Source organism: Macrobrachium nipponense, chromosome 19 (genome assembly GCF_015104395.2).
Source record: "Macrobrachium nipponense isolate FS-2020 chromosome 19, ASM1510439v2, whole genome shotgun sequence".
In the NCBI taxonomy this organism is placed as follows: domain Eukaryota; kingdom Metazoa; phylum Arthropoda; class Malacostraca; order Decapoda; family Palaemonidae; genus Macrobrachium; species Macrobrachium nipponense.
The window spans coordinates 37,793,152-37,811,267 of NC_061088.1; the positions used below are offsets into that span (position 1 = coordinate 37,793,152).

General features: G+C 37.8%; 1 protein-coding gene across 3 annotated transcripts in view; it reads left to right on the forward strand.

The window, feature by feature from the left end:
* LOC135216268 (serine/arginine repetitive matrix protein 2-like) overlaps positions 1–16,495 on the forward strand; it is a 350,391-nt gene extending 333,896 nt beyond the window's left edge. For all 3 annotated transcript variants that reach the window (XM_064251443.1, XM_064251436.1, XM_064251451.1), the window contains one exon: positions 1,790–16,495. In XM_064251443.1, the coding sequence (XP_064107513.1) occupies positions 1,790–5,642 (3,853 nt within the window). In that variant the 3' untranslated portion in view covers positions 5,643–16,495. The remainder of the gene's footprint in view (positions 1–1,789) is intronic.
* Positions 16,496–18,116: the final 1,621 nt, after the last annotated feature.

The window sequence follows — 18,116 nt, forward strand, 5'->3', positions numbered from 1 at the left end:
GTTTGAGAGGTCCTCCCTCATAAGTGGTTGGGTTGCTGCGCCAGCTCTCGTAATACTTCAGAGAGACGAGAGTCATAACTTCATGCGTTGATCCCCCTTTTTGTTCCTGGCATTCATGTTGTCCAAAATCGTTCTACTTCGGTGGTTTCTGTTACCCTTCCGATACCTTTAATTTCCTGATATTCTCACAACGTTTGTTTCCTGTCTCCTCTTCTTTCAAGCTCCAGTAATTTCCCTTTCTGCATTGTCACTGTCAATGAAATTGAAGGATTATGATTTGATAATCAGAGACAGGATTTACATTGCGTCACTTGCAACAAAAATGGGCACTGGACGTCCTCACCGGAAGTTTTGCAATCACAGCTACTTAGTCAGCATGTGTTCTAAAAGATGCCTTTAAATCCATAGCTCTGACATTCAAACCTTCCTATTTTGTCAGCATATTCTCACAAAGTACCCTGCGCGAAAAAAAACAGCCAATCAGAGCATTCAGGTAGGAGTATATTCATAAAGATGAGAAACAGGAGAAGATTTGTTCGTCTGTTACAAACTGTGTGACTTTGACAATTTCTCATCATACCACATCTTCCTCTGAGGAACCAGACCCGAAAATGTTCCTTTTCCACAAAATTTTTTCTGTTATTTTAGAACCATATCAAGATATTCCTGACAATAACAAACTGACTTCAGTATTCTGATTCCGACTATTGAAAATAAACAAAAATCATAATGCGCCCGTAAGCAATAGGTCTGAGGCTATACTCATTAACCTTAATTAAGTAAAGCACATGTTTTAGTATTACTTGGGTTCTAAAATGGTTCATAGGTTTATTAATACTTCTGTCATTCTTTTTATAAATTATCAGATTTCAAAAGAATTTTTTGATAACTTATAATTTAGTACTCTCGTAAAAAAAACTTATGATGATTCTAATTCATAAATTTTGTTTGAAGAACTTTGATGTACGCCCTCAGAACCTCTTGTTTTTTGTTAGTCGTTATGAGTCCTTTTGTGTTCTCTTGTCTCATTCTCTGCACCTAAGTACACAAAAAACTGTACTATTACAATGTATATATATATATATTATATATATAATATATATATATATGTATATATATAAATATATATATACATATATATACTATCATATATATAGTATATAAGTATATTGACGAATTATCCTATAATACAATGCATACTTTTCATAGTATACTGTATATATATAGCATATGTATATATAATGCTTCTATCTTATATATATATATATAGGATTAATATATTTCTATATTAATATTATAATATACTAATATAAATATATATATATATTGACGAACTATCGCTAAAACATGCGATATTTCATGTATATGTATATATATAGCCATATATGTATATATGTATGTATATATACATACTATATATATAAAATATATATATATATATATATATATATATATAATATATATATATATACACACGAGAAACACTGTTTGTCCTGCCACCAATCCAACCCAGTTTTGGGACCTGCTGGGACCGGTAGGACCAAAGCACTACTATTTAGACCTGGTAACAAGCGACGTCTGCCAAGTACCACAACTTAGTTGTTAGCTCAGTGGGTTGACGTAATGTCAGATAATGTGAAATGATATCAAGCAAACGATGGCCAGATAGTAATGTAGTTTTAATCCTTCTGTCATATGTAGAATCACTGCATCATCATTATTTGCACAGAAAATTTTTCCAAGATGACTTAGTAGATCTGCTTTATAATACTGTACTGCAATTTCACAGGGTCGGCCTCTTTAGGAGAAATTCTCGTGACAGTACGGGCAGTCGTTCTTCGAGTCCCTCTCGCCACAGATCCTCCAGTCCTTCAAGAGGCTCTAACAGCCCTGGTAGTTCCCCAGTTTCCCCTCGTCGGAGCAGTCCCACGCCACCTTCCCCTCTTATCCGACGGCCCTCGCACAGCAGAAGCAGCTCTCCCCAACTTTCTCCTCCTCAGTCAATGTCACCTAGTTCCCATCGACGCAGCTCTTCCCCTCTTACTTCCCCCAGGCACGGAAGTGCACCTACTAGCCCTAATCACAATGTCTCACCTGTGCGATCAATGAGCTCCTCTCCACTCAATTCTCCAGTCTATGGCTCGCCACTACCTTCTCCAAAGAATACTTTTATACCAACCTTTGGAACAAGACATTCATATACATCACCACCAGGCACCCCAACCCGATCAACTTCACCAGTAGGTTCCAGTAGACGAAGCAGTTCTCCGTGTTCTTCTCCCAAAAAAGTGTCATCTGCCCCAAACTCTCCTCAACATTCTGGTTCGTCTTATTCACCTAAGAACATTTTCAGGAAGTGCTCTTTGTGGAATCATTCAAAGAACAATTCTCAGAGTAAATCCTCGAAATCTAATTCTGATCATCATGACGTAGACAATTACACTGACTCATTAAAAAATAAAAAGGAAGAACATTCAAAACAGCCTGTTAAGCAAGAAATCACGAAACAGACCTCTCTTCCTCTCCAACCAACACAGCGACTCTCACCTAACCAACAAATTTACAGGCAAAACTCTCTTCCACAACAACACAGCCAGTCACAACTTACACCTCAATACCAGCCCTCCAGCTATGGCTCTTATCTCCACATATATCGTCAATCTTCCCTTCCAGAGGAGGAGCCCGAAGAGTCTCTTCAGATATATGTTTCTCCCTTTAGTTCTCCCCAGAATCAAAGATATCGATGGGTAACTTGTCACGTGCCTACTAATAATCAGCATTCACAGGAAAGTGAACTGCCACCATGTCCTTACAATGAGTTGTTTAAACAGGCATCTATGCAAGAACCAAGACATGAAACATCTGCCAAACAAAATAATGTAAATAATTCTAATTCAAAAGTAGATAATATAAATTCTGTCAATGACTCTGATGAGAAAGAGAAAAAGATAATGAGGCAGTCTTCGCTTGACCACTATATAAAGACTAAAAAAGAACCAACGAAACCTTTAACAAGACAGACTTCCCTCCCAGAAGGATCATTAAATGCAAATACAAATTCTCCCCAGCGAAGACCTCCCCCTCCACCAATTCCAGAATATGCCAAAGTTGGTTGCCGTAAACATTCCCTTGATAGGCAAAACTCTTTTTCAGGCAAAGGTACAAATAACAATGCTGAAATTCCACCAGTTCTCCATGTGCCCATATTGCCAAGGGTTCCTCCTCCATTGCCTCCAAATAAACCACAGTACATGCCAAACAGTTCCAAGTCAGCTCAAAGTAAAACATTATCAAATGAAGAACATCTTGAGAGTAATACTAAAAACAACCTTAAATCAGAATCTCCAGCAAAAACTCACCAGACAGCAGTGCCTAAGGATGAACAAAAGCCTGATATGCAAGCAAGGATAGACAAAAGAAATGAGGCTGAGATGAACAAGAGTAATTCTAATGAATCACCAGTAAAGAAATTAGCTATAGCAAACCAAAACAGTCCAGCAAAAGAATATTCTTTGAGCCAAAGCCCCATCACTGTACAACAGGTAAAATCAGATACTTCAACCAGACAAGATAAGTCTGAGTTTTCAAAGCAGTGCAGCAGTTCCGTTGGTTCTCCCACTAAAAAGCAAACCAAACCAGAGTCTCCAAAGAAGCAAAGTAGGCATCATGATTCGCCTTCAAAGTCAGAAAAGATTCCTGAATCACCTATTAAACATGAGAAAAAGTTAGAATCTCCTTTGGTTCATAGAACACCTCCTGGGTCCCCAATTAAAAGGCAGGTAAGATCAGATTCTCCTTTGAAACAAGAAGGAAGACCTGAATCTCCTTTGAAACATGAAAGCCCAGTTGGGTCTCCTACCAGAAGACAAAAGAAACCAGAACCTCAGGTTAAACAAGACAAAAGACCAGAATCTCCAATCAAAAAAGAGTACTCGGGATCTGCTACTAAAAAGAGAAACAGCACAGAAGCATCTGTTAAACCAGACAAAAAACCTGAACCAGTGCTTAAAAAGGAGAAACAACCAGATTCTCCTTTGAGTAAAGAACCAATATGTACTTGTGGTGGAAAAGTAAACCAAACTTCAAAAGGACAAGTCTCAATTGTGAAACAGGCATCAAAATCAAGTCTCCTACAAAATCAGTTAAATGTTGCTGCGTCTGCTCAAACAACAACGTGCTCACAAAATTCACAGTCTTTGCCGAATACAACAGTTCTACCACAAACAAAGGACTCCCAGTCTTCATCACAGAAACCACCATGTCCACCTCGAAAGGCTGTACCATCATCAGTTAACTCCTCAGATGGTAGCAAGGAAACCACCAACAAATCTGGTCAAGTAGTTCTGACAAAAGAGCTTCAAAATAAATCATCAATACACTCTCAGCAACAGCTTTCAAAAAGGATCATTGAAGCAAAATTGCCTTCTTGCCAAAGAGACTCAAAACCACCCTCACCGGCAAAGGAACAAGTTTCAAAGACAGTAATAGCAGCCAAACAACAGACCACTGCTGTGAAAAGTCAGTCAACCAGTTCTAAGGTAATAGATTCGAAAGACCAACTCAATTTGCAAAATCAAAGTGAACATACTATGAAATCAAATCAGGAAAAGGAGCAACATCATCATCAGACACAACAGCATCAAGTTCATCATTCGAAAGAGGAGAAAACAACAAGTACCCAAAAACCTAATAATAAACAGGAGCCTTTGCCAGATCATAAGAAAGTCTCAGAAAATTCCTCAATAGTATCACATTTTGCACAATCAAAACCATGCTCTAGTATTTGTGAAACAAAAGAGTCAGGGCCTTTGCCAGTAATATCAAAACACGTATTGCATAATCCACATGTCCTTCCCAATCAGAGTTCAGTCTTTACTCCTCCAAAGCAACCAGTACCTATTCAACAACAACCAAGGCCTACTCCTCCTTTACCACCTTCACCTAAACCAACTGTGGCAATGTTATCTCAGTCACAAAATCCAAGATCTTGTACACCTTGTTTACCAATACAGCCTTGTCCAAATCCAGCTGTAGCTGCACAAGCCAGTGGCTCAGCCAAAGTGGTGATAGCAGTGGCAGCTGTGCAACAACCATCCACTACTGTCCCTCCTACAGGAACAACAAACAGCCATCCACCCCCAGTTCCAAAACAACGTCCTTCATCTCATTCATCTACTGTATCTCCAAACATACCATCTGTGAAAGCCAATTCGTCCGCAGATTCCGGCCACAGTAGAGAATCTGTTGTTGCGCCAACGTCAGCATCAACAACATTGTGTCCAACTGTACAGTCTAATACACCAAAATGCCAATCAGGAAAAAGCATAGATAATAATGATTCAAGTAAAGTTAAACAAGCACATAAAATTAATACAGACAAACAGAAAACAACTGGAAACCCCAAACCTTCAGAGAAAGATGCTCCTTTAACTCCACACAAACCCAACCCAGCCCAAACCAAACCCCCAGAAACTGGTTTCAAAAGTCCTGGAAAGGAAGTCTTCAAGACTTCCACTCTTAAAGACTCTCCAATGACCTGCTGTTCTCCTCTTCCTCCCTTACCAAATTCTCCCAAACCATCAGTGAACAGCAAGCAAGGCCTGAATTCTCCTAAAATTACAAAAGCCCCATTGGCACAGTGACAATCAGCTTTTGTTGTGTTTACAACTATTCCCTTACTTAATCTCTACTAACCATGTTTTATATGTTTTTCTATGTGCACCTAAATGTCTAGGTAAAACTTTTTGTATAATTCTGATTACCCTTTCTTTAGATGTAACCAGTCACAAGACGAGACTCAAAATAAACCAGAGAAACTCATGGTTGCTATAAACAAAGCAGAGCTTAGTGGATAACTTAGCACATTTCATTAAAAGCACTAGATTTAGAGTCCATTGTAAATTGTCATAAAGCTTCTCATTTATCACCACATGCTCCATTCAACTTGAATCACTCATTTATGTTTACCATTGCTACTTTCCTCTAAGCCCGAAGTAGAGATGCCTTAAACCTAAGTACCTTATTTTGTATCTTGTCTGAAGGAAAAGGGAAAAAGCTGTCATACATCGATCCCTTACTAAGTTCTACCTCACATTGCTGATACCTTCTCTCCGTGTAGTCTCCCTGCTTCAAGTAATAATGGAATGGAAGTCTCTTGGATGCTGACAGCATTTCAAAGTGGTAAGAGGATGTCTGCTCCGAAAGGTGAAAGTGAAGCTCTGTTGACTACTTTCTTGAAGTATCCTTTTTACTTAAGTCTTAGGAAATTCCCATCTAACTAATGCAGTGCAAAAACAAACAGCATAATGTAACCCAAAATATATTTTAAGTGAAAGTGCTCTAAGACTGTACTACTTATTTTGGAAGTCTCAGAAATCATCAGAGAAATTAGGTGTCATGAAAAGTCTAAGAATTCGATGAAAATGTTCAGATCTCACCTGCTTGAAGTTGGAGGGTTAGAAGTATTAACAAGTTGAATTTTTATGTCAATCTGAAGATGAACATTCATCTAATTAAGGTAGTTTAACCATTTTGTAGTCACAGTCTGGTAATAGGTTTGCAGAATATTACTGATTACTCGCTGGTACGTAGAATCCGACAAAATGGTTTGTGATTTACTAACATAACTCTTTCCTTTGTTTCTTGGCCAATAGTTTTATATGAATATCAGCATTTTGTAATTTGTTACATAAAAAGACTGGAGTGAACTCTTCTGTCATCTTGAATAGACACTGCTGCGCTCAAATAAATGTAGTAAGTAGTAGGCTGCCAGTAATGAGTTTGAAGTGACTGCAGGACTCCATAGGTGTCCAAGAAGAGCTGCAGCACCACACAAGCAATCTACTGTGATTAATAAAATGCATTGATTTGCATGATAATGATAGCTTTATGTTATTACTGTGATTCTGATTGCCACCTGAGGTATTAGAAGGTATGATTATCATAGTCTGAACTTTTCCCTAAGAAGCATTGACGATTATAGTACAATACCAGGAATATGATAAACACTGCAACTCGCTACAACAAAGTTTATGTAACACAACATATCTTTTTAATGGTGTCAATTGTGGGGATGACTTCGTCCTTTTGTGCTAAGCTAAAGGCAGAGGGAACTGAGGCCTCTGTTGTTTACGTACTTCAGCAGGAGCCCACTGAAACATTCCCATCTTTAAGATGTCCCACCTGCAAGGAAAAAAAAGAAGCTTTTTGTGATATAGAAATGTTTTTGAAATGGACAGTCTAGACATTTTTGCAGTTTACTTGTGTGATTGTCCTGGTCAGCTGTAGTCCCTGTAGGACGTGTTCAGCTTCTTGTAAATTTGTGATAAACAGTGAATCGTACATTCTTGCAAATCATGCTTGTGACTTGGACTCCTGTAAGTGACTCATATGTGTTGAAATGCTTCAAAGTGGTCATTTGAACTTTTAGCCTTGTCTAATAACCAGCACTTATACTGTACCACACTGGGAGCTCATGCAAAGCTATTTTTGCATGTATATGTAACAAAACTTGGTGCGGACGTCTTTTGACAGAAATGTAACTGTACAACTTTTGTCTTACTGCCAATGTTCATTATATAGCGGCTTAATTGCAATGACATGCTGTACAGTATTTCTGATTAGGTCTTCAACCCCAGTCACAGGTGCCATAGCGTGGAACAGAGTTGTACCATCAATCAGTAAGGGATCACAGTGAGGTGATGTTAAGCATCACCTCCCATGAATTTTATGTGAACATTCATTCAAATATGTGGAATCACCTTTGCACGGACACATCATTCACTCACTTTCACATACACACACACACACACACACACATAACGAGCCAGTGTTAGACACCGGTTCGTTTCTGTCCTCATCACTCACAATGTATATTCTCATGAGCCCTCCTAGAGACCCTTCATAGTTACCTCTGGTGCACATCTCCACTCACTCCCTTTCCCCCTACCATTTCATTAGAAGCATCATCTGTGATAGAAATGGTTTATTTTTGTAGGACATTGTATGCTAATAGTCATGTATGTTCTCTCATTTGCCCTCAATATCTTAAACTAATAGTCAATTTAGAATGCTGTTATCATATTACCAGCTACCTATTCCAAAGCAAAGAAAATGTCGAATTTCATCTGCTATGTGTAAGAATCATTAAAGGTTCGATGTCGCACTTAGAAAACACGGAAGAGACTTCTGGCCTGAATCCTTGTTATCAGAATAAAGTTTATATTAGTCTGTCCAATTTGAGTTCGTCTCTTGGGCCAGATAACAGTAGAGCGCAGATTGTTCGTTGAGAAGTAAAATATTGACAAGAGATAACTTTAAACACCTATATGAGGTCAGTTAAGTGCGGTATTACTTCATAAAAAAGAATCCTGTTCATTGACAAAAACATGAAGATTTAGTGTAATCCCAATCGTATTTTCGGTGTGACTCAAACTTTTTCCAGCTGCATGGTATTGTCACTGCTAATCAATTTGCTTGGTTCACTACCAAATAACTCTTTCTCTTAATGTCTCTTAATGACATTTGGAAAATTGCAAGCATGAGGCGTCAACCTATATCAGCATTTTGGGTTTTTGACTCAGGCTCTAAGTGTCAGAATTGGTCCAGGAAATTGAAATTCCTGTATCACTTCAGAAAATCATTTGGATTTTTGTTGTTGTTGCATAACATAATTGCTGAACATACGCTCTAAACATGTAATGCATTATAAAAAAAACTTAAAATTTTGTACTGGAGTATTTGAGATGTTAATAGAATGTACCCCATTTTGCTGATGCCTCGTGGCTTAAGTATTCTCGTTCTGAAGTAATTATAGACCACGCCAGTAGCTGTTCTTTACTTCTGGAGGTGCATAGTGAACTTAGCTAGCAAAACCTCTACGTAAGATAATGAATAACCGTTTTAATGAATATCAGACAGCACCTTCTCCAATCCTTCTTCAAGGAACTCAACCGATTGCAAGTATTTAGATCTTTCTTAGTTTGTAATCTTACGGTGTAGAAAATACTCTCAAGAATTTTCCAGGTGAAACTTACCGTTAGCGACAGAAAACGATTTAATGACTCATATGTGATTTCACCTGTCATCAGGGAACTCAAGAACCATTCATATATGCACACCATATACACTTTGTCTAGACACAGCGCAAAGAAATCAGTGTGGGTTATCCAGAGTCAGGGAACCTCCCTTCATGCCATTGCAATGCACCGAGTTCATTTCCCCCCAGTTAATGTGTCTGATGATAATTGTATCAATTTCAGGTGAATTTTTCTCTTAATGTGAATATCCTCTTGTAAAACAATGCTTTCGTGTATGTTATATGTCAGAATGATAAATTAAGAAGATCGAACTCAGCAGAAATTACAAGCTGAAATATTCAACGCGTCAACATTCCACTGGACAAATTCCTTGCTTGAGATGCTGCCCTTGGAATTGTGAGTGGCCCAGGTTTCTATGAATAAACAGGAGCTCGATCCTCAAGGGTAAGATCGTGACCTACCTACCAGATGTAAGGCTGTTTCTGATTATGTGCTTGTGGATTCAGGTCATGTCCTAACAAGGTCCTTTGATTAATTTGCTGGAATATATTTTACATGGATAATTATGACAACTTGGTTGGTCGTAGCGATGGTAACGGGGTAACATGTATGTATTACTCTCGTACTAGGTATAGCGACGTATATAGGCAGCATTCCTTGGTACTGAGATGGTCATCATTTTTCCCGTACATTCGCGGTGGGTTATTTCTATCTGATAATGAAAGCTGACAAACTTTGCCCTGCAAGTATCCTTTCTCTTAAATATTCCCTCTGCTTCTTTTGCCGTTGATTGAAATTCACACAGCATCAGGCACTCGTGCTTGTGATCGTTTTTCTTTGTATAAATATTAACATATCACTTCATTATCTTTGTGAAATGGCATGGAAGGGACGTCTAAACAGCAGTTAGCAGGCATGAATGCCATTGCATTCAAATGAAGCATTAATGTATGCCTCTGAACCAATTGATACTCTTGTGCTGGTTACTATGTGTCGACTAATAATCGGACAAAAAGGAGGTTCACAGGAATGAGCTACATTTTTCTTCAAGAAACGGCAGCACCTGTTGAAACTGTTGTCTCACTCTGTCAGTTCTGTCTTTTAGTTAGTTATAACATGAATTGACACTTTCACTAGATTATACTTGAGTAAAACACAGGAGCTGTTTATAGGCTTCCAATCACAGATGTAAATGCTTCTTTTGAATTAATTATTGTAAATGAAGCACATCCCCTTGTTCTTTGCTATCGTTATCTCAGACCAGAGTTTTAGCGTTATTTTGAGTGATTTTCTAGCCCACATTTCTTCGAGAGCCTAAACATCCTGGAATTCTGGTTAAGTTAGAGAGTCCCATTCCTGGATTTGTCTTGTTAGATGTCTTAGTGTATTGAGGTGTTCGTTCGGCCATTGTGACTGTTATGACTAATCTCTAAAATAATGGTGTTTTGAAAGTGGTGTTTTGAAAGAGCTGAACTGCTCGTGGCCAGTACTGCCAATTCTACAGTATAAAAGCTCATTGTCTAACTAGTGCGCAGCATCTGCTACAACGGTTGCCATCATAAATAAAGTACTCAGCAGTAGATAACTGAAAATCATGCAGTCATTGTGCACTCCGGCAAGCACGCGCCATGGCCAATGTTTACTCGGCCAGTGCAACCCACTTTGAGAAACCAGTGAAGGAGCAGCGAGAGCAAAGAGCTTGCACAGCAACCAAGCACCGCAGCCGCATCAAGAAGAAACCTGAAGAGCTCATCACGCGAATCTCCAGATTGGGGATCTGAACTCACGCCAGCTGCCACCATCACCACCAGCAGCAACAACAACTCATCAACTAGATATTCATAGCTAAGCAGGCAATATTTGCTTAGGGACTTGCAGGTCAATGTTATAGTATTAAGAGATCACGTCATGTATTGAAGACTCATATATAGTTGTGTACCATTTGTACTCTAAGGTGTATTGAAATGTTACATTATCAAATCGTATATTGTACATCAACATAAATCTAAACACACATACCATTTATAAATCATTCATGCTTATCTACACGCCCATTAGTATGTACAGAGGTTTTTCATTCTTTTGTGTATATAAAAATTCATGAACTCATCTTATCTTTACTCATATTTATCTCTGACACCACCTTGGAGTTGTTAATTTTCAATTGTTAATTATTCAAATGTTCAATCTATGAGAAAATGAATTATTGTTATTGTTGGTAAAAATCTTTTATTGTAAATGAGGGAAAAATTAAGAAAATTTTTGTAATATGATTGTTAAGGCCTTTACTTATGTAAGTTTATGAAGTGGAGAAAAGCACACGATTCAGTTAAAAGGAAATAATCTGGATGATATCAGAGTATTGGGAAGTGGTTAATCTTACTAGCTAGCACCATAGGGGTCGGGAAAGGATGACTTTACAGGGACTAACCAGTCAGAATGATCATAGAACATCAACATCTAGCTACTTCTAGCAAATACTGTCAGGATTACGAAAGATTAGTTCCCTGGAGGTACCCAAATTAGGGTGACGTCAGAGTATCAGCCTCTGGCTATATGCGGATAATTTATTGACGTCGTCAGGATCTGGAGAAAATCAGTTAAACAGTAGTATTTGCCGAAGAAAGTTAGACGTACTTAAGTAAGTACACTTAAAAAGTTTCCTAGAATCAGTTGTCTGACGCCTTTGTAAATGTGCGTTTATAAGTCAATAATAGAAAGCGAGAAGAAAGATAACTCTGCCTTAGACGCACAGTTTGTATCGTTCCAGAGTGCGACCTTAGATTTAGTCTGCATCTTCATTCCGTTGGTTGGATTGTCCGTTTTCTTTTCGAGTCTGTCGTTCGATTGTCCCCATTTAGTCTTAGTGAGGTTGGGTACTGATTCTGGTCCTTGTAAAGACAGTGACAGCGAGTCATAGGACACAGTTGCAGATCTGAACGCTGTAGTTGTGGGGTTATGACTCGTTTGGCTGAAAGAGTTTTCGTTTCCTCTATTGTCATCATAATTATTAACATTTGAGTCAGTAAAAGTCATTGTTTAAGTAAAAGTTGAAATGGTGGCGATAATCACCATAGGAAGTTTACTTTGGAGTCGTAAACTTCACTATAAATCCTACTTTTGGCCTTTGATAAGTCTTCGGTGTTTTTATGGCCGGTGGACTACCCACGAACCTCAGGTCTAACCATCTCGTTAATTGTATTACCTTATATTAATCTTCATTGAATCTCATTTTGCTGAAAGAAAGGATAGACTCACAGAGGTCAGAGGTCCATTGAGATTGCGAGATAAACCATTTTCCAGCCAACAAATATTTATGGAAACTCGACCTTAACCCAGACCTCACTATAATGGAATTCCAGAACAGTTACTAAAAAATTCATTGACATTTTTTTTGGGGGGAGGGGTCTTATTTTTAGTAGTCTTGACCTTCAGCAGTTATATAGAATTCAACCCTTTTTTTTTGCTCCATGTTTTTGCTTGAAGTTTATCCATGAAATGAAGATATCGTTGAATCCTAATTGTTTTCTTTCAAGATAGAGGACAGTCCAACTGTAATTCTAGTGAGCAATCAACTCGACAAAGGACCAGAATCTCAAGTCAAACCTCACTTTAGTTTCTCCTGAGTTTCACAGTTTGGATGTTGGTAGAGATTAAAGTAAACCTAATGTTAGACGACATTAAGGTTTACTTTTACTCATCATGTGCCTTTCTATTCCGAATGGGAAACACTTCGCACACGGCTTCACAGTTCTCCTGTTGACATCATACCCGAGGCGATGCCAATTTGGTCTACCGTCCTTGGAATACACTTCTTTTGGACTTTACATCGGATTGGCATCGTTTGGCCGAATTTCCACGATGATGCCAACTCGGAGGGACTTTGTTCTCCTGCGCGAAACATGTATAAAACAAATAGTTTAGTTTACTTCAATGCAATCGACAAGTTCAAAGCGGGTCTCCTGGGAGGGACAACCCCACCATGGAGCCCGCCTAGTGTCATTCATGATTTTATGTTGTTGTCTTGTCCTTTTGTTTTTGTTAGCGTCGTGGATTGTTAGTCGCAGTTTTCAAAGAGAGGCTCGTGGAAAAGTGAAATGCCAAGTCTGCTGCGAAAGACCAGATAATCATTATCGCGGTCAGAAATAACAAGCGTCAAAATGAAATGAAATAGATGATGAATCCAGTACCTTAGGAGTAAGGAGAAATTTTTGCACAGGTGCTAATTAGTAGCCTTTGATGGAAGTACAGCCTTGACCAGCTTCAGTTAGGATAAGATGGAGTGTTTATAGGGACATATTTCTTAAGGTATTATCATGTCAGTCACAAAAGAATACTATGTAATAAACGAAATCGTCGATTGTCATTTACATTTTAATAATGATTGTTATGATAAAATTCTTCTTTTCCTTCGTCTTCTTCTTCTTCTTTGTCTATTGGTCAAACTTCAGACGGCAAATTACAATTAATGTGATACGGGTCGCAAGTTCTCTTCTGGTTGGTCATTACTTAAACGTGTCTGCAGTCATTTTGGATCTTTCCTAGATAGTGACCCCTAAGGGTTTTTGGGGGTCGCTTTCCAAGACTAATATTTCTTGGAGGTCATTATCTTTATGGTGTTTACAGTCTTCGGTTTTATGGTTTTGCAGCAATCCCCAGCGGCCTTGTACTAAACTCGCCGCAAGGGTGGATACATACCGAATTAAAACCCTTGGGGGTCATTATTTAGGAAAGATTCGTCATTTTCACTACTGTACAAAAAGTAAAGACGAGATTTATCTAAAAAAACAAACGGCACACAAACCCTTGGAACATCCACTGGACAAGCAACCTGATTCCAGTATGTCTCTCAGGGAAACGGCGAACAATTATATATGAATTGTTTTTGTTAATTATAAATGTTACTCAGACTCAGACTGACGCGTTACCATGACCATGTCACAGCCACAAGCATCTATTTAATTGTCTAATTGAATTTTATAAGGCGCCTGTTGTTAAAAGTTTCATTACTTTCAAAACTCCTGACTATAAGGAAGAAAATCTGCAGCTTTTGTCCTCTAATGATACATCAACTGCTCCTCTAGTTATTCAATATGTGAGTTCCAATTAGACAAGCATTAGAGATTTTTCGTCATTGCTGAGATCGTCTGATACTGTATAACAAATCTTAATGATCTGGAGCATCTTTTGCAACTCCGTAGGTAAACCGATATGAATACGAAGTGCCACGTTCTTCGTCTTATAATAATGTGCAATTAGTGGTGAAGCAATATTCTAGGATTCCATACCACTTTCTTGTCTTTACAGTGGACTTCAAATGCAGTTAAGAAATGACCAAGCAGAGAGGCGGTAACGAATGTAAATTTTCTCGGCTATTGTTAAATGTGTTCTACAGTTGTTGTTGTTATCACGATACTATTTTTCAGTGTTACGGGACAATAAAGGCTATGTAACGGGATTTTAAAAAAAGGAAAAATGAGAAACGGTTGTATAAAAACGTGTATCTCTCTTTCTCTCCCTCTTTTTCTCTCTGTCTGGTGTAGAGAAGACTGCGGTCTTCTGTTGGTTTATACTTTCTCTGCGACATGAAGCTTAGCTGTTGCCTATCCAAAGTCTTCTTCCTTTTTAGAAAAGGAAAGGTGATCATTTAACTGGATTTCGAAGTCATTGTAAAACTTATCCCTGTCATTATTCTTGGTCTCTTCCTTTAAATAAAGGAGTCTAAACACTGAAACTATACAAGGCAACTCTGGAAGTAGACGAAAAATATCACCTTTAACTTTTAAGTCTAAAACGGAGGAATTAAGCTCAGCGGGTCTGTGATGGAACGTAGTGAACAGGAATCTCGACCGCATTTCTCGAGTGCCGTCATGAAATACTCATTTATTTATTTTGAAGCATTTTCAATATCTTTCTACGTCTTACTAGCATTTTCTTCCCTGTTACTCCGACAATAATAAAGACTAGAAGTTCATCTACTCATTCCGAGAGTAAAGATAACGAGATCATTCAACTGTGCCGGAGGCCTTAGGGTATCTGTGTGACTACCTCCGTTGACACTGGACCACTAAAGTATTGGCATGTCTCAGACGTAGGCTATACTGTCTCCTCCCACCCAAACCCCAGTCCTGCCTTCAACATTTCTGATAGGCCACTCCGACCCTAAACCCAAAAAGAAAAAGAGTAACATCCTACATCTAGACGACAGTTTTTTCTTTCCTTAATCGAATAAAATCAATTGATTCTTGAAGCTCTCGTCTCGGAAGCATATCAATGAGAGAAATACTTGATCCTGCGACCTTCGCCATCCATCACGGACCCTCATTAAGTAGTGACTCTCTTCTTTACTTAGATGAGATGCAACTGAGAATTTCTAATAATGGTGATGATCATCACAACATGCCTCTATTAGTTTGACTCTCCTATTAGCGCATTGTTGATTAAGAGAACCTTAAAAAGCTCTTCTTATAGGATTACGGACATATACGCACAAACTTACTCTTGATTGCTGAACCTGTTATCTTCTTCTTCAGTTCGTTGCTGATGGAGTGGCGTTTATTATCACGTGGTAGGTTTAGATCTGTGAAATCTGTACAATAATTCAGCTCAGTATCGAGGTTTTCAGTGTTCTGGATTCTTTGCTGTTTGAGAGCCAGATTTATACTGGAGCCCACTTTCGTAACTCTCTCTCCTCTCTCTCTCTCTCTCTCTCTCGCTCTCTCTCTCTCTCTCTCTCTCTCTCTCGTCTCTCTCTCTCTCTCTCTCTCTCTCTCTCTCTCTCTCCTTTTTCTGTGATTACTTTTTTCAAAAACATCAATACAGTCTCGTCTCTTTGTCCTCTGGAAGTTTCGTTTTGCCGTTACTAATAATTCCAAAAACTTGAAAATACTGTTTTAATTCTACTGTACCATTTGAAACTTGTGTGGTTTTTATATCTATGATTTATTTTAACATGTGTATAATCATTGTCTGCGAATCTCTGCGAGTTCTTGCTATTCATTCCTATTATACGAATATTCTAATCTGTTCATAATATCATTGATCACGCATTTCACTTATAAAAGCGAGGAGGTAAAGACATATCATCCGTAGAAAAGTAAACAAAAACACACAAAAGATTCTATGAGTTCTGTACTTGAAGAGAGAAGAAGATTTCGTTGTAACTGTTAACAATATTCGCTGGGGGTAAAAATCCTTTGGTCCTCTGGATGTTTCTTACAAGATTTTAGGATTCTTTCTGGAACACCAGACGATTTTTCCCACTGCTATTTCCCTGGGTATTGGTACCGAAGAGTAGATATACCCAATGTACTTGAGGAGAAAATAGAAACTACTAACTACTATCATCAGTTTTTTGTTGTCAATTATCGGTTGTTTCGAGTTCAATCAAATTGTGATTTTCACCGGTGTGAGGAATAAAGAAAATGACGATGCTTGTTTTGTAATATATATATATATATATACATATATATATATATATATATATATATATATATATAGATATATATATATATATATATATATATATATATATATTATAATATCATTAGTCTGTTGTATTTTTAGTCTTTAGAGGATAAAGATTTATTTTCACATATGTATTCCTAAAAATCTAAGTGTGCACACATGTATGGTCTGTCTATTGTTAAATCTACGAACGGCGGACTCTTATGTTCATATGAATCTTATGAATGTGTCCAGTTACGCATGCATATTCATATTCTCTTGATTATGAAGCATAAGGCCATATATATATATATATATATAATATACATTTTGGCAAATCGGGGAAATTATGTGTACTGCATTCTAACAGTAGAATGGTATTACCTACACGTTGATATGTTTGAATGATACATTCATGTGTGCATTCATATTATGATTCATCTTTGGTTGACAAATTCGTAAGAAACTATTTAACCTTCATCCTCTGAATAACTTTCTTTTGCATTTTGTGATTAAATCTCTATACTTAGAATGATTCCATTATAGAGATAAAATATGGCAATATGAGTTGATAATCTGTCTTTCAACAAAATTATTATTCTTTCACGCTTCGGAAATTTTTTCTTCTCCGTCTGTCTGTCTGTCTATCTCTCTATCCATTTACCTATCTATATATCTATCTATCTATCTATCTATCTATTTAGTTATCTAGAATTCGGTTTTGTTGGGATTACTTTCTCTTTAAGGTGAAAGTGAAAGCAGTCGGTAATTAATGAGCTACAATGAGACAATGGCCGGAAGAAATAGGTGACAGCTCTTTGAAAGTTACTTTTCACCCTTCAGTGAATACGACACTTAACACTTAGGTACGGCTCTTTCCATTTTAGCAACACTCAACGTTCGATGCCTGCAATACTTAACACTTAAAATCACCTCCGTGTCAATATACTTGGAAATTTAACTCTTAGTACCACCGCCGTGACCAGTGCTTTTAACGAATAGTCAACCTTTTTTCAGGGCTGACTGTGCTGCACACCTGACACTTATAACTTTGCACCTGCGCCTCAGAGCGTAACAAAATGAACGAAACTTCGTCAGCAAATTCTTCTAATTTACGCCTGTCACGGAATATGAAACCCACTGCAGGGACTACACTCACACATGCACACGCATACACATACACACACACACATACACATCTTATAAAGAAAAAACAAACCACATCCTTGCAGCGTTTCTTATTGCCTGTAATTTTCTCTGTAGCTTATTTACCGATATTCTACAAGGCTTTTATATTCCTGTTACCCATTTTCAACTCATATTGTTGATATGTTTTTGAAAAATGCTTAACCCGTCTGTATTAAACCTTGTTCGTGTAACGCATTTTTAACTAATATTGTGAATGTCTTCATTTCAACGTCATATATAAACCAGTATTGAATATGATATTACCAATTTCCATAATTTCACAATATACTGCGTTGAAACGTACAACTATGATGTTCAATTCACGTTTTATTTTTTCAGTCAATTCTTAAGATGCGCGCGCAGTTCTCTTCCCATCCATCTCCTATGTCCATGCTTTACCTGCAATGTAACCAATAGATTTTAATTCTTCTTCTCATGCAAGTC